At 38.1% G+C, this 23,083-nt stretch overlaps 1 protein-coding gene and 1 non-coding gene across 2 annotated transcripts in view; one reads left to right on the top strand and one right to left on the bottom strand.

Annotated features, from left to right (window-relative positions):
- The window catches only part of BTC (betacellulin), a 41,130-nt gene extending 19,571 nt beyond the window's left edge, over positions 1-21,559 (top strand). The window contains exons 3-6 of the mRNA XM_036413785.2: positions 11,438-11,555; positions 17,736-17,882; positions 19,335-19,430; positions 21,294-21,559. Of these exons, the coding sequence (XP_036269678.1) occupies positions 11,438-11,555; positions 17,736-17,882; positions 19,335-19,428 (359 nt within the window). The 3' untranslated portion in view covers positions 19,429-19,430; positions 21,294-21,559. The remainder of the gene's footprint in view (positions 1-11,437; positions 11,556-17,735; positions 17,883-19,334; positions 19,431-21,293) is intronic.
- LOC118709683 lies at positions 8,586-8,772 on the bottom strand. Its single transcript, XR_004985087.1, has one exon. It is a non-coding gene; the product is annotated as a U2 spliceosomal RNA (small nuclear RNA).
- Positions 21,560-23,083: the final 1,524 nt, after the last annotated feature.

Genomic DNA, 23,083 nt, shown 5'->3' with positions numbered 1-23,083 from the left:
CTGCATGCTTTACAGAGTTCCAATTAGGAAGAAAAGCAAGTGAGGCTGCAAAAAACATCTGTAGTGCTCTTGGTCAAGATGCAGTTAGCGCCAGAAAATGCCAGCGTTGGTTTGAGAAATTTCGCGAGGGAAATTTTTCGTTAGATGACAAGAGTGGTCGAGGCCGTGTGCCCAATTTTGATCAAGAAGCTCTTCAAGCTCTTTTGGTGCAAAATCCTCAAATTACCCACAAGAGCTTGCGACAACTTTAAATTGTTCACAAAAAACAATTTCCAATCAATTGCGTGCACTTGGCAAAGTCCAAAAGTTTGGAAAATGGGTTCCTCATGAGTTGACCGACAAGACAACAACCGTAATCAAAGAGTCACAAGTTGCAGTTCGCTCCTCTCTCGTCAAAACCGTTTGCCGTTTTTAGAGCAAATTGTTACCGGAGATGAACAATGGGTGCTGTATGTTAATTTGAAAAGGCGGCCTCAATGGTTGGACAAAAATGAGGCTCCGCAGCCCACGCCAAAACCTTACTTGCATGCGAAAAAAGTGATGTGTGTTTGGTGGAATTTTAAAGGAATTCTTCATTATGAACTTTTACCATCTAACCAAACCATTGCAAGTGCAGTGTATAGTGCCCAATTGGAAAGGTTAGCCCAAGCTTTAAGAGAAAAAGAACCCGCGCTGATTAATCGGAAGGGCGTAATTCTTCACCATGATAACGCAGGACCGCATACTGCAAGAATCACTGCTGAAAAACTGCGCCAGTTGGAATTGGAAGTTCTCCCTCAACCTGTATATTCTCCTGATATTGCCCCTTCCGATTACCATTTGTTTCGTTCTTTGCAAAACTTTCTTCTTGGAAAAAAATTTAATAATGAAGAATGCCTCAAAAATGCATTGACCGAATTTTTTGCATCAAAATTACAAGAATTTTACCACAGAGGGATTAAAATGCTTCCTGAGCGTTGGGCACAAGTAGTAGAAAACAACGGCAACTATATTGTTGATTAAAGCTTTTCCTTTTCTCTGACTGATCTGCAATTAATAGCTGGAGGATGAGTTAAGAATGAACATAGAAGCCTAATACACGCTGCTTGACTCCTAAAGCTTCTGACAAATCTCATTTAAAACCACTGCAAGCACCAGGTGATAAAGGCTCCTGGAAGGAGATAAGACTGTGGTCCCCAAAGAGTGTAAAACAAGGCGTATGGTTTATTCAGAGCCCCGTTTCCTTTCCCTTTCTCCGTGGATAATGTGAGACTAGTTTTAAAGGACCAGATAGGGACCCCCTGCCACTGCAGCACAAAGGTAGGTTTCCTTTGTTATGACAAAAACACTTTATTGTTATAAGTCTGGTGATCTTAGGAGAGCAATGAGACCAAAGAAAACTATGCTTGCTATAGAAAGAGCTCTTACTGCTCATAAGAAGAGTGAGAAGGTGGGTCACAGCTGAAGAAATGCAATTTCCAATACTACTGGGGAAAGATACTGATTCTTACCAGTGATGATCAAAGTACACTGTACTGCCCTGGCCGGTTTGGCTCAGTGGATAGAGTGTCAGCCTGCATACTGAAGGGTCCCGGGTTCGATTTTAGTCAGGGGCATGTACCTTGGTTGTGGGCACATACCCAGTGGAGAGTGTGCAGAAGGCAGCTGATCGATGTTTCTAACTCTCTGTCCCTCTCCCTTCCTCTCTGTAAAATATCAATAAAATATATATTTTTAAAAGGTACATTGTACACCTATTTTGCCTGTGAGATTAGCAAAAAGTTAAAATAATTGATAATATTCAATATTAGTCAAGGTGTGAATAGGAGTAGGTATTGGTGTATGCTTATTGATGGGCTACTTAATGTTTCCTATTGGAGCTTAAAACTTCATACTGATCAACAAATCTACTTTCATGAATCAACCTGCAGATACACTCAGACGAATTACATGGAGTTTTGTATTGAGGACATCCATTGATGTAATTTTATAAAAGCTAAAAATTAGGGTTTGTGGTATACATATTTGTTTATTTAAATAAATTTTTTTATTGAATTGTAAAAAAAAAAATAAATAAAAAAAAAAATAAATACGATTTAAAAAAGTATTAGAAAACGACATTAATTATTACTAGACCTAATACTAATATACCAGGTACTGTACTAAGTGCTTTACATGAAGTAATTCATTTACTCCTCTCATAAGCCCTAGGAGCTGGGTAATATTAAGTAACTTGGCAAAGGTTACACGGGTGGTAAAAAGCAAATCCGGGATTCACATTCAGGCCTTTGTGATCCTAGTGCTTTCATTATTTTATTTTTTTTAAATCATCACCCAAGGATATAGTTATTGAAAGAGAGAGAGAGAGAGAGAGAAGAGAGAGAGAGAGAGAGAGAGACATCGATGTAAGAGAAAAATTGATCAGTTGCCTCCCGCACACACATCAAACCCTCAGCCTAGATATGTGTCCTGATCTGAAATCTAACCCACAACCTTTCGGTTCATGGGAGGATATTCCAACTGACTGAGTGAAGTGGTCAGAGATAGTGCTTTTATTATTAATCATAATACTACTTTAGTGTCACAGATGTGTGCTCCATGCTCTGGCATGTTCTATCTTAGACTAGATTAATAAAAAATTCTCATATTCTATTCAAATTACTTGTTTTCCTATTCCACAACTTAAAATATGTGAAGAAAGCAATAATTTTACATTTTTCCCCCTGGAAATGCTTGAATTATTAATTATTAGTCAAAGGCAAGGGTCGAGCCTATAAAAGGCCAGATAATAATTATCTTAGGCTTTGTCACCCATGAGTTGTTTCTACTACTCAACTCTTCCCTTTTACTGTAAAAGCAGCCATAGACACTATGCAAATGAGTGGCCTTGGATGTGTTCCAATAAAACTTTATTTAGAGAAATAGGCTGTGGGCCAGATTTAACCCTTGAGTTATAGTTTGCTGACCCCTGGTCTAAGGTTCTGTCTGCCCTTTATAGATTGTGTGGTCTGGTCTTCTACACCAATTGTTTCTGATACAAAACAAAACAAAACAAAACACAGGCTAATTCCAAATGTAGGGTGGAATGGAGAAGGACCTCCTGTATTCTCTGGAAACTTCTGAGAGTAAGGTGACTTCAGGAAGTTGTAACTGAGCCAGGAACATGCTGAGCAAGTCATCCTGATGTGAGTCATCAATTCCAGCCCTATCTTCTTTCTTCCTCACACTAGTGGGCGGTCTGGAGAATGTCTGTGGAATCCACCCCTGTCTTAGGTCCTGTTTGTGTAGTCTTGTCATCCATGTAGGGAAAAAGAACAAGGTCAACTTTGCGTGTTTGTGTGCTTTTCTTCAGTCAGGTTTCAAATGGTTTAAATGATGGCATTTTCACATATCCTTTGGGATATAATTCCATAATTTGATGATTGACAGTGTTAAACAATCTGCTTCATCATATCCTAAATGTATTTTCTATTTTTTTATTGTAGAAATAACATTTAACATGAGATCTACCCTATTACAAATTTTTAAATGTACAATATATTGTAGTATTGTTAACTATAAGGCATAGTATTATACAGCAGATATCTAGAAACTACTCACCTTGTATAACTGAAATTTTAACCCATGAACAAAAATTCCTTATTCCCCCATTTCCCCAGTCCCTAGCAATCACCATTCTAGTCTCTGCTTTCATAGATTTAGTCATTTAGATATTGGATATCAGTGGGATCATGTAATATTTGCCCTTCGATGACTGGCTTATTTCACTTAGCATAATGTTCTCCAGGGTTACCCATCTTGTTGCATATTGAAGTATTTCCTTTAAAACAAACAAACAAACAAAAAAACTGAGTCCTGGCTGGTGTGGCTCAGTTGGTTGGGCATCATCCCCTGCACTGAAGGGTTACTGGTTTGATTCCTAGTCAAAACGCATGCCCACGTTGCAGGTTTGTTTCCTGGTTGGGGTGCTTATGGAGGTGACTAATCAATGCTTCTCACATCAATGTTTCTCTCTTTCTCTCTCCTTCTTTCTTCTTCTCTCTCTAAAATCAATAAAAACATATTTTAAAAATAAATAAGGTATCAAATGATATTCCATTTTATGCATGTAACACAATTTCTTCATCCATTCATCTGTTGATAGATATTTAGGTTTTTTTTACATCTTGGCCATTGTGAATAATGCTGTTATAAATATGGGGAGTACAGATATCACTTTGTTATACTGACTTTAATTCTTTTGGATTAATATCAAAAGCTGGAATGCTGGATCATACGTTTGATGTATTTTTAATTTTTTAAGGAAACTACATTCTATTTTCCATAGCAACTATAGATTGCCTTTTTAATTCTTTTAGAAGATATGTTTGTTTAAGGTCACATAGTAAGCAGGGTAGTCTGTGTAGAGGTCAAAAAATTAATTTTCTTCCCACTTTTTTAATTTCTTCTGTCTGGGCTAATAACCAAATTTACAAGAGACAGATTAACAAGAGAAAACAACCAAATTTAATTGCTATGACAATTAAGGCCTATATGCTATTCTGGAGTTAAGGAAAAGAAAAATGTTGAAGTTTGGGTCTTCAAAGGAAATAAGGCAATTCGCATGAATATAGAAAAACAAGTGCTTAGTAAACAAATGTTTGTTGGGCCATATTTCTCAATGTGACACAGAGAGGACTTTGATCAAGCAGGCCTCGTTGGGTTCCTCCCTGTCTACCACTCACTAATCCATATTAAACTGTGATTATCTGTGATGACATATATCTCCCTTCCGGGAGCATGTTCTCTATCTAAATTTCTTTTAGGCAATAAAGAGGAAGGGTCAAAAGTTTTTCCTTGCCAAAACAGGTTTGGCTCAGTGGATAGAACTTTAGCCTGTGAACTGAAAGGTCCCAGGTTCAAGTCTGGTCAAGGGCATGTACCTGGGTTGCGGGCACATCCCCAGTAGGAGGTGTGCAAGAGGCAGCTGATCGATGTTTCTCATCAATATTTTTAACTCTCTATCCCTCTCCTTTCCTCTCTGTAAAAAATCAATAAAATATATTTTTAAAAAAAGTTCTTCCTGAGTCTGTATTTCCCTTAATTACCAGCTTAAAATCAATATCAGAAGAGCCATATTTTGGGGACAGCAAAATTTTGCTCAACCTCATGCAAAATGAATTCAGGGAGACTGGCTCTGGAATGTGTTGTTAATCACCATGCTAAACTGCTAAAATCATGTGGGAAGATCAGAATGCCGAATATAGGAATGAAGGAAAGTTTGAAAAATAATAGCTTAAAGTCCAAGTAAGTACAAAAATTCTTGAGAAAGGAATTAATGTGGAACAGGAGCAGATTGTCTCTATTGACTAATCATGTGACCTTTGGCAAATCACTTGAGCTTTCAAAGACTCTGTTTTTAACCTGTAAGATGAAGAAGTGAACCAGATGATCTTTAGGAGCAGTTCCTACTTCTAAATGACTTCATGAGTTTAAGCATTCCATGCTTAGTTTATCACTTTCTATTTTGAGTGAAGAATTTATGCATTCCACCAATACTTATAGGCAACTATTATGCATCAGGCTCTGTTCCAGATACCAAGAATGTAGCAATGAGCACAATGGTCAAAGATGATATCAGAGAGGTTATGAGAAAAAGAAGTAATGGGTAGTATAATATAGAATCTTGCTGAGAAGGTTAAAGCCTTCAACTTTTACTCTGAGTGAGTTTTAATATCATCCATCTAGTTTCTGTGTATGCAGATTAGACAGTTAGTTAAAGGGGCAAAAACAGGAAGACTACTTACAGATGATTGCCATGGAGACTACTGCCAGCCTAGAAATGATGTTGGGCTTAGATCAGGTTATTGGAGATAAAGGGACAATTCTGCATATTTTAATTCAACCAATTGAATTTTCTGATGAATTAGATATAGAGTAAAAGAGAAAGAAATCAAGATAACCCCAAAATTGTTGGTCTGAATAATAAAAGAATGTTGATACAGATTTACTGACATGAGAAAAGACCTGATTTGCACAAGGAAACCAGGTGTTCCATTTTGGAAGTGTTTAGTTTCAATGCCAGTCAGATATCCAACTGGTGATTTTAGTTGGGCTGTTGGCATTGAGAAAAGAGATCTGGGATGGAAACACAAATTTGGGAGTTGTTAGTTTAAAGGTGTTGCAAGCCAAGAAACACTGAGCGGGGGGAGTGAGGAAACGAGAAAAGATGAAAGAGCTCTGAAACCCAATGCACTGCAAAATTTACAGGATGGAGGAGCTGAGAAAGAACCCCCAAAGGAGAATGAGCAAAGGAGGCATCTTAGGCATAAGAATTCCATAGTCTGCACTCTTGAAAAACAAAAAGAAATACAAGTATTCCTCCTGTCCATTGTTCTTTTCAATTGTCTCACAGCTATGAATAATTTTAAATATAGGCAAATACACTCTCACTTCAACTCTAGATTTGTCTTTTCTTCTTTGAGAGTTATACAATGAAAAGGGGCAGCCCTAAGTGATGGCCCTCTCCTGTCAGGTCAGAATGGTTAGCACAGCCCTCAGGTTAAAAGACATGCTAGAGGGTCTAACTAGCCCTCTGTATAAGCATAGTCTGGTAGCACCAGAGGGATCACAGCACATCTGTGAAATCTATTTTCTATTCTTCTTGTCTGGGAGCAACCAACCCTTTCACATTTCTATAGGAAATGGCATTGGATGTAAGACAAATGGGATTCCTCAGTTACAATAAATGTTAAATTTTGCACTTGAAGGGCATCATGAATTTAAATTCCCCTTCTCAGGGAGATCATTACAAAGATAAGAAAAAATAACATTAAAATATATGACTTTCTTCCTCACCTTTTGGCTTTAAAAAGTTGTAATATTAGAAAACCCTACTGGGAAAATGTCTGGAAGCCAAGGACAAAAGTTTGAAGCCTTGGGCTCTACTTCACAGACTAAGAAGAAACTTTTCTCTAAACTCTGCTGGGACCACTTAAACTCTTCTGTGCCCTCGGTGTTTCCTTTTGGAGGTCAGGCATCTGAGTGGGAAGGTGAATTTCTAGGTATTTGTTTTTCTTCTTCTCTCCTTGTAAACACTTGTAGGACATCTATGTCTATATTAAACACCCCCTTTTAAGTCCCCTACACAAGCATTTAACTATGTGTCAAAATAGGGGTCACATATACTATAAGGTTATGAACATTGTAATGACAATTTCAAAAGACATTATAACTATAATTTTACTTTACCTTTAGAGTTGTTTTCAGAAGAGCTGCTGATATCAATACCATTATCATTCATTCCTTAGAATTCTACTAAGCACTATTGAAATAAGTAAGGGTAGATTTTATAAAAAATAGAACTAATGTTTCAAATCTGAAAAGTTTTCATCACCAATATATTACAAAACCTGTTTTGGCTTGACAGTAAGGATCATGTACAGCAAGACCAACGCACAATGCTGCTTAATCAAAGCATTTATCAAACTGAGGGGGAATCCATATTTAAACAGTTATTTGGGTGTAAGCTGTGTTCCTACATTTGAGTTTGGCTCAAAAGAATTTGTCACCTCTCATCTAATTATCCATATCACCCAAGGAAGATACACTTCTTGTCTATCTGCCCAAATAGTCAAAGAAAGAGGTTTTCACTTCTGATCCCTTGTGTTAACTCTTAGAATCAGATTTTGACATACACTGACCTGCAATAATCCTTGTGGTTTCTGACTTATTTGGCATTAGAATCTTAGGGATATGGTGTCTCATGAGGAGATTGTGATATATTACCTGTGCCTATCCAGTTAAGTGTTGCAACCTGGCTCACCAATGGATGTAGTTTTCCAGTGGAATTTTGTGAGACAGACTCACTCCCAGAAGCATATTTTGGTTTTGTGGCATGTGGGTTGGAAAAGAGGAAGGTGGGAGGACAAAAGACCAATTAATTCCACCATACCCAGAATCAAGGGATGCTTTAAGCCTGTGACATGTTCAAAACCATGCCATTCAATTCTCAAAAGAGAAACCCAATACATGAGACTAGTTTTACTTTTGTCATAGGGTTAACTTTTTCTTCTTCTTGAGACACATTCCTGGAATGGAATGGTATAATTTTGCCATCCCCGGCAATCTCATCAGGTCTCATGATAGGCAGAAAATGTTAAATTTCACAATTGTTCAACTTTCAGATGTAACCTTCGTGAACTTTAGATGAAAGCACCTGGAATTGTAGATGCATTTCCAAAGGGGAGATTCTGATCAGCCTTTAATTTCCAGAGAGAGGAAGAGAGGTCTCTCTGGCTTTTGGGGGGCAGTATGTGTGAGCTGTTTTCTACTAGGTTTTAAAGTTCCATAGATAAATCATTGAATATTTTCTGCCTGATGGCATGGAACTGTTTTTAAATCCAAATAATTTCTGTGAATATTTAAGAGCAAGCTTATTGGCAAAGAAGAGAGCTCTGTGAGGTGTGAAAATAGGCCCTGGCAACCATTTCTCTGGCACAGGCGTGTGTTGTTGGATGAACTGAGGCTGATCAAATCACTGTGTCCAACAGCTGCTATTAAGGTTTGAGCTAAAACTGGTTTGGCTCAGTGGATAGAGTGTGGGCCTGCAGACTAAAAGGTTTCGATTCCGGTCAAGGGCATGTACCTTGGTTGCAGGCACACCCCCGGTAGGAGTGTGCAATAGGCAGCTGATCGATGATTCTCTCTCATCGATGTTTCTAACTCTCTATCCCTCTCTCTTCCGCTCTGTGAAAAATCAATAAAATATATATATTTTTACACTTGATCTTAGCCAAAAGGCCGAGAAGCGATTAAAATATATATATTTTTAAAAAAAACAAAGTTTGAGGGACCTGCTCTGTTTTGGTGCTTATGAGAAAACTCTGGCTATGTTTAAAGAGGCACAATGAATAAGTGACTCAGTTGTGGTCAGAGCACAGAATGATGCAGCTTATGTTTAAAGCGAGGAGAGTTTTACAAATTAAAAAGACCTTTCTGTAGCACAGCAGATCTGTCACTAAGTGTTATTGCTTCTTAAATTCTTCTTGACCTTTACTCACCTGCTGCAGGCCCATATCACATATGTCTGTGTGGTTCAGCTGTACCTTGGTTGACTGCTTACACTGGTATCTTTCTACTCAGATCCAGTCTGCACTCTCCTATCTATTTAAAAAAGGCTTCTCACTTAGCTTCTACATGTACCATTGAATTTATTGCATAAGAACCTTCTTCAGCACTCTTCTGTCCTAAATTTCAGTGCAAACACATTGGGCAATTTGAGTTTTCTAACTTCTATTCACAGCCATCTTTGCTCCCCTTCATGCCACTTCCATTATTATAATTAAATCTTCCCCTTGCATAAGGCTTGCATATTCTTGACTCTGACCTTTTGACCTTGACATTCTCCATACCTCACTTGCTTACTCACCACCTCTAAATAAAATATCGACGTGTCCCAAAAATGATCCCTTAATTTAGTAAGCACCTTTGTACTGATACAATATATTTTTTTTAATTGTCAAGATTCTATAATCAATCCATTTACTGAGAGCATTATAGTCCAGGCTCTCTGCTAGGAATTCCACATGTATTTTCTTTGAGCCTTTGAATAAGGCAAATGTCATCATCTTCAGTTTGCAGGTGAGGAAACTCAGGCTCAGGCAGCTTACTTTGCTTTCCCAGACCCATGTGGCTAGAGAAAGGCAGAGCTGAAAATGAAACACTAAGTTCCTTCCTCCCAATCCAGTGTTTTTTCCACTGTTTCCAGTGGACCACATCTGTTTATGCAGTTACCATGGTTGCTCTTATTTGTTGCTTGTTTATTCTTAAGAGATAGGATATCCCTTAAGAATTTAGTTTAGTATAAGAGATATGATATCCCTTATTTCTTTGATGTTTCCCCATGTCTACTATAGGGCTCTGGAGATAGAAAGTACTTGATGAATGGAAGTTGACTAATCAATTTATTTGCCAAAATACACAGATCTTTGCCTTAGAGCCAGTTTGAACTTATTTCTGGCAGAAATTTCAATAAGAACCCCATTGATTGGCATGCATAGCAGAAATATCTGGCATGGACCAGCAGTGAACATGGCTGGTAATTAAGCCACCAACCAAAACCAGGTCAGCCAGTTCCTCAGCAACATTCTGCCACCCACTGACACTGTGACCTGGCAAGGCAGGCACTTGCTATGTGTAGATCATCAGAGCTCTTTGCGACTCCTCTCTCTGGTGGCCCTGAGCAATTATATGTGCTCATTACATAATATGAAGGAAGAAGTTTAGCAGTCCTTGCTAATAATAAAAGGATTGTTTGATGTCATTGGAGTGGCAGGTGCCCCACCAAAGCTAGTGTGAGAGGCCCTCCATTAGCGAACACTGTGGTCTTTCTGGCTGCACAGGTGTCTGACTCCTGCAAGCTGCTGGTCATGACATGAATATGGAAAGTCCGGCCCTGGGCTGGGCCTGGCTAGTAAGCTGCTCTCTCTGGGTGTGAGCACATGTCTGCTGTGAATCCACACAGCCAGTTAGTATTTCTGTAGTGTTCCTCTTGACAGTGTTTATTTATTGAAACTTTCTATGATGAGAAAATTGTTGCATATTACTGTTCCAGGTGAATAATTAAACAATCACCACCCTAAAGATGAGACAAAAGGGTCAGGGCAGTGCAGGATTGAAATCCTGGATGTGAAGCTTTCAGAATCTTCCTCCTTCTTCAGGGCATGTGTATCCTTCCAAGGGTCAAATGAGAAAGACAACGCCCCACTCAGGAAGCATGACTCCTGGAGTCCTGGGGTGGAGAGCAGATGACAGCCACCTGTGAACACCTGGCTTGATAGAGTGCTGAGTGGAGTGGTCAAGAGCATGGGCTGTGGGACAAGATGGCCCTCGTTTGCTCTCCAGGCCTTCCCAGTACTAGCGTGTGATTCTGGAAGGTACCATACCCTCTCGTGAATAAATAGGGGATTTGCTCATTAATAAGTAGGACATTAGGATGCTGTTTACTTATAAGAGTGTTATGAGACTTAAATGCATTCATAAAAACAAAGTATACAGACCAGCATCTGGTTTTCAGTAAGCACTTCATAACTGTTTAAATTAAAACAATTTTAAAAAGGACAGAAATGTGTACCTCTCTCTTCAGTGCCATCAGCCTCAGGACTCTAATAATCTTCATGAGAAGAGTAACCTTTTCTCTTACCACAACTATGCTCTACCCTTTAAACAACAACAATGTTTCTGAGAGGTAGAATGTTCATAAATCTAATTAAAATATGAAATGTTCCCATTATACAATCTCTAGCATTATTTTGGAGCCACAAAAGTGTAACTTTTATCCCAGTGCAGAGAGGAGAAAAGAAAAACAGGAGTATATTCTGCAAAAAACCTGGCAGTAAAGATAAGCATATACTACTGCTTAGAAATGTTGTTTTAGGTGAGTGACTTATTGACCTTTTTTTTATTTTTTATTTTTTAGTTACCACCACACAGTCAAAGTGGAATGATTACTTCTCTCCATGCCCCAAGAAATATGAGCATTACTGCATCAATGGGAAATGTCGCTTCGTGGGTGCCCTGCAGACACCCTCCTGCCTGTAAGTGGAGCCCTGAGCCTGCAAGCAAAGGGAGACAGGATGGTGCTGGCCAGGGCTCTGCAGGACTGGAAAGTCTGAGCTAATCAAGCCTTCTGCCAGCACAGGGACCCCTGGTCCTACCGCAGCTACTTGCTCAGGGGCTCCTTCCACAGCTGCTTATGGAGAAACTGACACACATCAGAGGGTCCAGATTTGCTTGCAGGCAGGGCTGAGTCCTCTGCTGCCTTAGACAAGCAAGACTGTTTCCATCCAGTGTTAAAAAAGTTTTTTTTCTCTTTCACTATAGTTTTTTATTATTATTTTTCAATTATAGTTTATATTTAATTTATTTTGTGTTAGTTTGCGGTTTACAGTCTAGTGGTTAGATAATCATATACTTTCTAAAGTGTCCCCCATATGTCAAGTACACACTTGGCACCTTACATACTTATGACAATGTTTTTGACTATTTTTTCTATACTGTGCTTTACATCCCCCTGGCTACTTTGCCGCCACCAATCTGTATTTGTAAATGTCTTCATCTTTTCCCTCCAAACCCCAACCTTTCCCTCTGGCAACCATCAGTCTATTCTCTGTACCTATGTCTCTGTTTCTGTTTTGCCTGCTCATTTGTAAGGCTCTTTAGGTTTCACAAACAAGTAAAATCATATGGAATTTGTTTTCCTCTGGCTGACTTATTTCACTTAGCACAATGGCCTCTAGGTCCATGAATGCTATTGCAAATGGTAAGATTCCCTCGTTTTTCATTGCCAAGAGGTAGTCCATTGTACATATGTACCATATCTTTTTTACTCACTCATTTACAGATGGGCACTTGGGTTGCTTCTATGGCCCCAGGGTGTAATGGTTAGCACTATTGACTTTGAATCTGGGGATCTCCATGGAACTTGCTTCCTTTTTGGTGACATCCTCCCATGTGCTTCTTGAAATTCCTTACCCTCAACCCATCTTGTGTTCATGGTGTAGTGGTTATCATATGAGCCTCACACAAGGGCAGGAAGAGATTAACCAAGAATTTATGTGCATATATGCATAACCCATGGACCAAGAATAATGCAGTAAAGGCCTGAGAAGGGGGCGAAAGTGGAGTGGAAGTAGTCAATGGGGGAAAAAAGGGAGATATCTGTAATATTTTCAACAATGAAGATAATTTTTTAAAAGGATGGTTTTAAAAGCTCAATTTATATCCCATGTGTTTTGAATGGAAAATACATTTTCTGACATTAGTTATATGGTTTGTAATTTATTTAAATTTAAAAGAGTTTCTGCCAAATTAAAAGTTACTTTTGCAGGTGTCAATTAAGTGCAAAGAACCCCATCTTATCCATAAATATAGATTTTTAAAGTTTGTTTAATAGAGCAGGGAATAGGAAGAAAAATCTTCACCTGTTAATACATTAAGAGTGCAAATTTTAATTTACTCGGGCACAAGAAACATTTTTTGCATAATTTAAATATTCATTTTCTTCTAAAGAGATGTCCCTCTAAAATGCTCTTAGAGCTCACCTCATAGGGTAGCAAGGTGATTTCTTAAGTATAATTTTTATCTAAAATTCATAGAATATTATGTGCATTTCCCCTCAGGAGACGTTTTTGTTTGTTTGTTTTTTCATAATTATCTCAGGACAGAAATTCTAATCCCTAATTTAGTGAAATGTATGAGTTATGGACTTCTTTGAAATTTAATTAAATTAAATTTAAAAATAAATATATAAGGATCATAATTAGAGGTGGAAAGAAAGGGAATAAGAAAAATGTGCCTGTGTGTGGGGTTGTGTTGGGAAAGAGAGCTGATTTTTTTTCAATTTCATTTAATTGCTCACTGGTTTGAGAGAATTTATTGAGTCTTTTAAATATTAATGCCCATTAATGCACTACATTTTTCTAACTGATCTCTATGTCTGTACATTTATTGTTCTTTAATATTGCTGCCTTCTAAAATGAAAACCATAGTGTGTAATCTACTCCCTAAGATCAATCAACACACAGCATGCTCCCTTCTGCCAACTCATTTCCTCAGCCTTCGAAGCTACTCTGATCCTGCTTTATTCTTTATCTCCATTATAGCTTCAAATGTCCCTCTACAATCCTGCATTCCTTTGTGTGGTACTTACACAAGCTCTTCTCATAATCTGTAAAGCTCATTCTCACTGGTGTTTTACATGCAACTCAAACCATCAGCTCTTCCTGGACCCCTGAATTATCTTTTCTATTCTCAGACACATTCAGGTGTTGGCTTGATGCCATTTCTCTGGGCTTTAATCCCACTTCTATAAAAACTATTTCCCCTGGAGCATAAATGGTTTCTGTAAGTGTCACTTCTGTGACTGTGAATACCTAGAAGGCAGGGCTCGTGGCTTATTCTTTTTTGTGTTCTGGTGCCAAGCACCACACCTAGATTTTACTATAATAGGTGTTCAAGAATGACTGATGAATTAGTGACTGAGTCCCTCTATCATAATTCATCCAATGCTCTGCTAAGTATCAAAACCAAGGCCTTGCTGGGTGATGTGGCTCAGTCCTTGAGCGTTGACCCACAACCAGGAGGTCACCTACTCAATTCCTTGTCAGAGCACATGCCCTTACTGTGGGTTTAATCCCCAGTAGGGGGCATGCAGGAGGTAGCTTATTCATCTTTCTCTCTATCTATCCCTTGCCCTTCCTCTCTCTCTCTCTCTCAAAAAAAAAAAAAATCAATTAAAAAAAAACATATTAAAAAAACACAAACCAAGGCCTTAATCTGAACCAGGAACACCTTCTTAGTGGTAGAATGATAATGAATCAATAGGAGGTGGGAAAGCTTATGGAGCAGGACACAGATTTTGAAATCAAATAGAATTAAGTTAAAATTTTGTTTTCATCAATAATAAGCAAGTTTAACAATGGATCAGATATCTTTCTCAAGTCTCAGTTTTATCTTCTGTAAGATGGAATAATAATATCTTCCTCTGAAGTGTTAAGAACTTGGCAAAATAAACATTAATAAAAATATTTATTATGGTACCCAGCACAGAGTAAATGTTTCATAAACTGTACCATGAGATGAGTGAGAAATATTGAACCTAGGCCTGACCTTTTGGGTCACTTACACAGATTCAGGTAAAACTGCCCTGCCCATGGTGCTTATGCTATTCTGGGAACCAGAAATATCTCCTTTTGAGCTCACAGGAGTTTGTGGATTCCAGCTTTTACATAAACACCACAGTGTTTCAAAGAACTTCAATCCTCTATTAGTCTCTTCTGTATATTCTTGGAACGGAGGCAATTTGTTTCCAGATACATAATTTTTAATTATTTATGCAGCACATTTCATGTAAGCAGTATTGCATGGAGTTGGGCATTAACTTAGTAGCCAACCTCCTGCCTTTGAGCCCCAGCCCCACTCACTCAATTTCTCTATAGCTGAGTTACTCCATCTGTAAAATGGGTTGATAATAACAACTACTGCAAAGGTTACTTTAAGAATCAATTGAGTCCGGCTGGCATGCCTCACTGGTTGAGCATAGATCTATGAACCAGGAGGACGAGGTTTGATTCCCACTCAGGGCACATGCCAGAGGCAGCCAATCCATGATTCTCTCTCATCATTGCTGTTTCTGTCTCCCTCCCTCCCTCTCTCTTCCTTCCTAAATCAATTAAAAATATATTTTTAAAAAAAAAGAATCATAGAGTTAATACTTCTAAATATTTTAGAATTGTGTCTGGTGATTACTCCAGAAAAGTAATCCCAAATCTGATTTTGCAGAGTCCTCAAGGACCACGGGCATTTTTAAAAATTATTTAAAATTTTATTTCATGTTTATTAAATCTCATTTGTTTACTTATTGAGCATTTAATAAACATCTCCTGGAATCTTGTACCCTTTGCCTCATTTTCAGCGAGGTAAAGGTTACTATTGATTTGATCAGAAGTGAAATAACATGAGAGCCACTACAACTGGTTAAGGTTTCACCTTCTAGCATGGCTTACCGGGTTATAACTTGCTGGGAGGCTTACTGCTAACTGAGAAATTCAACCAGAGTGTGATTACACCACAGGACCTGAGTTATAAACCTGGAGTTTATAATTAGAAAAGCATTCTAAAGAACAGTAAGAAATTGCAGTGTATTTTATAGGTGAAGGTATTGTTTAAAAATGCCACTTTTAGTGAATTTGTTAGAGAAACATTTAAGCTAATTAGGAGAGACTATATTTGTAAGATTTTAATTATGACCTTAAAAAAAAAAAACTCTTAAAAACCTTCATCCCACACATGCAATTAAAAGTGATTTCCTCCCCTCCCCCCAGTTCCAGGCCCATGTACAGAAGATTTTTTTTTTTTGATGTTTTGAGATATTTCTAAGTTTTCCTTTCATGACTTTAACCTTGCAACCAAGTCACCCAGCTCTCCTAAAAGAAGCAGTTTTCTCTCATAGGTCCTGGGGTCCTTTTGCAGTTGATTAGGTATCTTTCTCCTGGCCTGCATTGAGCCTCACCTTTCAACTGACGGTTGAGATTGAGCTTGTTTTTGTGTTGTTTTTTTTCAATCCTCACCTGAGGACATGCTTACAGAGAGAAAGGGGAGAGGAGAGGAGAGGAGAGGGGAGGGGAGGGGAGGGGAGGGGAGGGGAGGGGAGGGGAGGGGAGGGAGGGGAGGAGAGGTTAAGCTATTGGTTGCTTTCTATAATCATCCCAACTGAGGATGGAGCCTGCAACCCAGGTATGTGCCTTGACCAAGAATGGAACCAGCAACCTTTCAGTGCATGGGACTATATTCAACCAACTGAGCTACTCCAGCCAAGCTTGCTTTTTTGTTTTGTTTTATTTAATTTTTGTAGCATTGTGTATCAGCTACAGTATTGGCATTCAGGGAATCTATTTGTGCAATATAGGCTTTGTGAGAATTAACAGACTTGACTCTTTGGTCAAACATAAACCATAGAACAGCCTGGCAATTCATCTCTTTTTACAAAATTAAAACCAAATCAAGCAAAGCAAAAAAACAAAACAAAAAAAAGAGGTTGTACAGAAGTCTTTTCAAGAAACATAATTTACCCTTTTCCAGATATATATAAGCATGACCAACGTCTGCATTTTGAATGAGTCTAAGGAGAAAAGGGGAAAGTAATTGATGTTACAACATATAATTTTGGTTTCAAATATCCTCAGACTTCTTAAATACCTTGTAAGCATAGGCACTCTTCAGAGAATACTAGGAATAGTCTTCAAATCACTGAGCCTCGAGCTTCTTGAGTATTACTCAGACAAGCCCTGGCTTGGTCAAATACATCCTTAACTGTAACTGAGACTTGGGGCATCCACTGAGTTCAGGTGGATCCTAGGACTGTGTTGATAGAGAGTTGAGAGAATGAGGGGAGTGTTGCTGCACTTGGAAAACTTGCTGATTTCTGGTCACTACACTTTATTAGGCCATGGAGAAAGGGAGGCCATTTGGAAGAGACTAGAGGGAATTATGACCAGATCTGAAAATGTGGACTTAGAGGATCAGATAAAGGAACCAGAAACCAGGAACCAGAGAGGATAATGACCTATTGTGTTTGGGAGTGTAGTTGGGGAGGTGGTGACTACAAGAGCAATAGAGAAGCAGTACCTCATCTGTGACACCTGCAAGCAGTAGAACTAGAACTGATGGGTGGAAGTCACAGGGAGAGAGGAATTCTATTAAATAATATGTATGGAACTTCTATATGTAGGTAGATGTCTATGAACTTTCATGCATACTAATTATCATGTTTGATGATACGAGACAGTATAATTTCTTAAAAAAATTATATTAAGAGAACTTGGGCACACTGAAATTGTTCATATTGTCCTGCGATGAAATGGGAAGCCCTTGCCATGTAGGTATTTAAGTGCTTGGGAATGTTGTGGAGGGAATTTTATCATCTCTATTCAAATGCAAAATCTAAAATTTCAAACTAAAGTTTAGTAAATTGCCAGCATCCCTATTTATTTATGTTATACATATTGTTAATATTGTTCAAGTGATGACAGATTTTCAGCAAACCAAAGAAAGAGAAATTATTCATGAACTACTTAATATTTTAAAGGAATTATGTGGGTTTTTTTAAATTATTAATTCCAAGGAATGAAAACAGTGTTAGTTACTTCATAAAAGAAATAGTAGCGATTTTGAAAACTCCCATTTCACCTTGTTTTGTTTTTGTTTTATTTTGACAGCTGTGATGATGGCTATGCTGGGGCAAGATGTGAGAGAGTTGACTTTTTTTACCTGAGAGGAGACACAGGACGGATTCTGGTGATTTGTTTGGCGGCAGTTATGGTGACATTGATCATTTTGGTGATTGGTGTCTGCACATGCTGTCAGTAAGTATTTTAAATTTAATTTTAAGTAAATCTGAGAAACTGTATCATCCTGATTTTTTCCCTCCTTTCTAACTTTTTGTTTTTGCTTTTACTTAAATAAATCACTTTCCAAGTTTTCCATCATTTATTTAAACTATTTATAGCAAAACACATGATATTTGTCATTTTACTGGGCACAATTATTATAATTTAAAATCAAATTTGTATAAATTTCCTAACTTAAAGAAAACTATTATTTAGTCCTAAAGTTTGTCATATTTTATGTGAGTTTGTTAGGCTGAATCAGACTCCTTTTCTCAAGCTACACAAGGACTAACTTTGAAAGATTGAAATAAATGAACAAAACATATTTTTATCCACATCAAAATCATGAATTTAATTTATGAAAGATAACCACATTCTTGTTCTTCTCTTTTACTTTTCATTATATGCCACAATTTTGGCACTCAATAAACACCTTGCTTTTGTCTAAGAGAGGGTGGCTTGGTGTATTACTTAAGATAGTTACTTTTGGAAACCCATCAAATGGTTAGTTAGACTAGAACTCCCAGGTACTACGCTAAAAGTCTCCAGTGCTATCTTTCTGTCTTGAGGAACTAGTGCAGCCTCCTAAACTGCTTTAGGTAGACCGGTGGTCTGCGGTCTACCCCTGAAGAGAGTATCCCATGATCCCTTTCTTCACAGCCATCAGGGATGAGAAACACAAGCACAGCTCCCGGGTGACTGATTTTTTTACAGCTCTGCCATTGAGTGTCTTTGAAATGTTGGAGGACTTTCTTAACATCTGCAAAATCATATGATCTGTAAAATTAGAGAATTAAACCAGGTAATTTATAGAATTCTAGCTATAAAATTGAAAACTATTTTTTTTTTTTTTTTTTTTTTTTTTTTTGCCTACTTTCTAGCAAAAGGAACATTTATAATGCCAGGTTTGGGACAAAGTATCTGTTGGACAGAGCTCAGAGATGGCCTATTTTATTACATTAATTTTGAGTTATACTTCCAAAAAATGGAACTACAGTCCAGATTTCTAATGTATCTGGCAACTTAATTAACATTTCAAAAGTGCTCTTTGTATTCTTATGTTTGTTTCCAATGTGTACTATTTCTTATATACACACTAAATAATGCCATATCAGTCTATTTTGTAAAATGACTTGTTTTGGAAAATGTTCTTGTGCTAACCAAACTCTATCAACACTCAGGTGCCACATTCTTTCTATCTATAGCCTTACTCTGTCACACTGTTGCTTATTGTAGTGACCAACAGAGCCTTGAAGCCTCGAGAGATGATTTTTAAAAGAAAACCTCAAATATTTAAGGGGAAAAAAAGTAACCTCTGCACTCTTAACAGTCTTCTAGAAATAAAATCATAGGTGGCTTTCTTGATGATTAATTTTGTCTTCGCATGAACTAACAGGCCCATGCTAATTTCTAACACTATTTTCCAAGTCCCCTTCGAAGGAAAAAGAAAGAAGATATGCCAAATCTTGATAAAGATATAACTCCTGTAAATGAAGATATTCAAGAAACTAGTATTGTTTAACGGTGAGTGTGATAAACTTGGTAGATGGGAAACGATTCAGGTGGCATTTATATGGGAAAATTGGGGGTTTAATTGCATCTACTAAATCATTGATTAAAATTTGATTATGTTTAAAAACATCTAAAATAAATAAAATTGTCCATAGACTCTGAAGTCAAATAAAATGTTCTTATATCTTTCTCTCACATGTTATCACAGAGATGCATGTATGTGGGAGAGGAATTTTATATGCTTTTTCTAAGGTACCCAGATGAATTGTTTTTTAATTTTTAAAAATATATTTGTATTGGTTGCAGAGAGAAAGGGAGAGGGAGACAGATAGAAACATCAATGATTGGAGAAAATCATTGATCAGTTGCCTTCTGCACATCCCCTACTAGAGATGGAGCCCACAACCTGGGCGTGTGCCTTGACCTGGACTCAAACCATGGTCTCCTGGTCCAAAGGTGGATGCTCCACAACTGAGCCATGCTGGCTGGGCAGTTTTCTAATTTTACATAGTTGTGTAGTTATTTTATATTTTTTCTTCCTCATTTTTAGGCACAAAGAACAGATTGAGAGACATCTCTCATTGAGAGGAAATAACAATAGTAATATTTTATTAATAGCTTCATTTATTGAGCATTTACCACATGCCAAAACACTGTTGTTCTATGCTCTTTAAATGTTGTATCAGTTAGTTTCCCAGTACGAATCACAAATCCTCTGGGATGATCCAATAAAGAGATTTTTAAAATACATTTTTAGTGATTTCAGAGAGGAAGGGAGAGGGAGAGAAAAATAAAGACATCAATAATGAGAGAGAATCATTGATTGGCTGCCTCCTGCATGCCTCCTACTAGGGATCGAGCCCACAATCCAGGCATATGCCCTTGACCAGAATCAAACTAGGGATGCTTTAGTCCATAGGCCAATGCTCTATCCACTGAGCCAAACCAACTATCGATAGAACCAATAAATAGATTTTGATGAAGGGATTGGGGTAGGCAAAAGTTGCGAGGGGGGGTGCTTGAGGAAACTCACAGGAACATGGAGGCTCCAGAGTCTAGCAATGGCAGGAGCTGTACCCTTCCCATGTCCACAAGGGCTGGAGTTACATTCCCTTGGCCCTGAGAGGTGGGCTGCTGGAGGGCCCACCAGGCAGGAGCTGGTGCTGTGGAATGAAAAAGCCACTGCTGGAACCTAAACAAGGAGGGAGGCAGGAAATGGAGAAAAACACCCCAAACTTCCTCTCCTCCTGCCTTCAGATCTTCAGCAGGAGCCTTCCACTAGCTAAACCAGAAAGGCCTGGGAGCCCTTGTGGTGCAATCTGTAGTGTCAGCTTCTTAGAGGGCACAAGAGGGAGAGAAGGGCTCTGAGGGGGCAAACAACAGTCACCGAGTCGTTTTGCCTGTGGTAAGGCCAAACACAACCATGCTGGTTTAAAACAATGGAGTGTTTGGCGCACATGAACTGGCAATCCAGAGACTCCCATGCAGGGAAACATGAATTCTCTCTTTCTGCTCCCTGTCTAAAGAGGTGGCTTCATCCTTGATGACTTCTGCCAAGGCCTGTAGCAATCAGGGCCACAGGCTTCCTTGTTCACTTTCAGCAAGTGCAGGGTAGTGACTTTCCATAGGTCTCCCAGCATCACAAAGAACCTCCTTTCCCAGAAACTCCTAGGTTAATGGGGTACAGTAAATGCCTCTCAAGAAATTATAATGTCCTCTGAACTTATTACCAGGATAACACTAATGAATTGAAAACAAAAATACAAAAATGCTGGCTCTCTATATTTTTTTTGCTGGGTGGGGGGAGGGGGAGAGAGGAGGGATATTCATAGCACATTTTTCTTTTAAACACTTCCTCTTTTTGGTTTCCTACAGTCTCTGAAGGTACCTCCAGGATGGTCGCAAGCTACAAAATGCCAGGCTCAACTGAAAATGACAGAATGTGTCTCAGGAAAACAGCTAACAAAATGAATTTTAAAGCATGTATTTACCTTTGTAACAGTTCTTGTTGTTTACTATTGTTTTTGTTATAATAATAAATTTTATTATTGTTTAATAATTGGGAAAAAGTACCCAGTTAAGAAGGGAATATTATTAAACTTCCACTTAAGCTTTGTCACCAGGATTACTAGTTATATAAGGGGGGGGAAAAAGTAGGAAGGTCTCTAGATCCTAGAAGTTGCATTAATAATACATCTACCATTTATCCAACACTTACCATATGCTGGGAGTTTGAAATAGAAATACTTTATTTCCTTGAATCCTTGCAAGAATCTCTGAGATATCTATTATAATCCTTATTTTCTATATATAGAAACAGACCCAAGGAAGGTAAATAATCTAAAGCAGATTTTCAGAGTTAGGAACTGGTAGAGCTGAAACTAGAACCAAGATTTTCCCCATTCAACGTATGTGCTCTGAACCCTCATTTTTGCTCCTCACACTTGGTACAACTTAACTCACTAGATAACTCAACACTTTCTACTGAACTGTGTTTTGTCATGACTCTGAGATACTGGGGCTATTTCCCTGCAGAAACTCAGAATGCAGGGTCCCGAATATATGTTACTGTTACTACCATATTTTCTGCAGCATTGACTTTTATTATGTTCCTTTGCTCCTTCATATAATGCTTAGAGACATGCATAAACTCTAGGTTAGTAAAGCAAACAGATTTGCCCCCTAGTAGAATGCATAGAGCTTCGGAAAGGAAGTGCCTGGCAGTCATTAAGACCCAGGTGAGTGTGTCTGTTCACTGAGTATCAACAGTAGCACTGGAAGATCTAGTTATCCCCAGGATAATGGTCAGTGACAGCATAGCAAAGCTCAGGCAAAAGCTGGTTGTGATCCTATCCTCATTTTTGTCCTTCTAATAAGCAGTAACTGAGACTGCACTCCATGGAATATTGTTATAATGAAATCCCGTGTATACAACTATTACTTGAGACCATCTCCCATATGCTCCTTTAACTCCCTAGTATACTTAATAAGGACTGTTTACAACTGAAGAAGCAAAATCTACATTTAACCAACATCCAATAGAATATGGAACTTTCAACACTTATAGGCTAGGTCTTTTACAAAAACAGATGGAGGATGTCCCCAAACTGCTGCTCTTTGGCTGTTGCACCTATCAGCCCAGCAGCTCCTTTTCCAGAATCTTTGTAAATTATATTTATGGTGTAGATGCCATACCTAGAGTGAAGTGGAGAATTGAGAGAAAAGGTGAAGCTGTACATCACTTCCTATTACACTTCATGTTTGGAGTGACACTAAGGCTGTGCTTCTATGTAATACAGATTTAGCTCAAATATCAACAGCTGATAATTTTCTAATTCTATTTTATTCTCCTGACTTAGACATTCTTACAACAGGATTATATACAGCTGATTTATGTTGTATATGTTTTCTTTACAAGTCTTCTGGACTCATTCCATGCCCTTTCTCTTTCTCAGTCTTCTTTGATACTAAGAACACTAGAAACAAATGCTCGTTTGAGCATTTAAAACAAAAAAGAAGGCATAAATGTTTCTTCTTTCCTAAACTGATGTTCGTTGACCAAAAACAATTCCGATGTGGAATTTTGTTTTGATCCTAAGATGTTAATGGTGTCTTTTAAAAATTGATAGGGTTGATGTCAAGAAAGAACTGAGGATTTTCATATC

The sequence above is a fragment of the Pipistrellus kuhlii genome, unplaced genomic scaffold (assembly GCF_014108245.1).
Source record: "Pipistrellus kuhlii isolate mPipKuh1 unplaced genomic scaffold, mPipKuh1.p scaffold_m20_p_1, whole genome shotgun sequence".
Lineage (NCBI taxonomy): Eukaryota > Metazoa > Chordata > Mammalia > Chiroptera > Vespertilionidae > Pipistrellus > Pipistrellus kuhlii.
The sequence above is the reverse complement of the archived record's forward strand: the minus strand, read 5'-3'. Positions and strand labels throughout refer to the sequence as shown.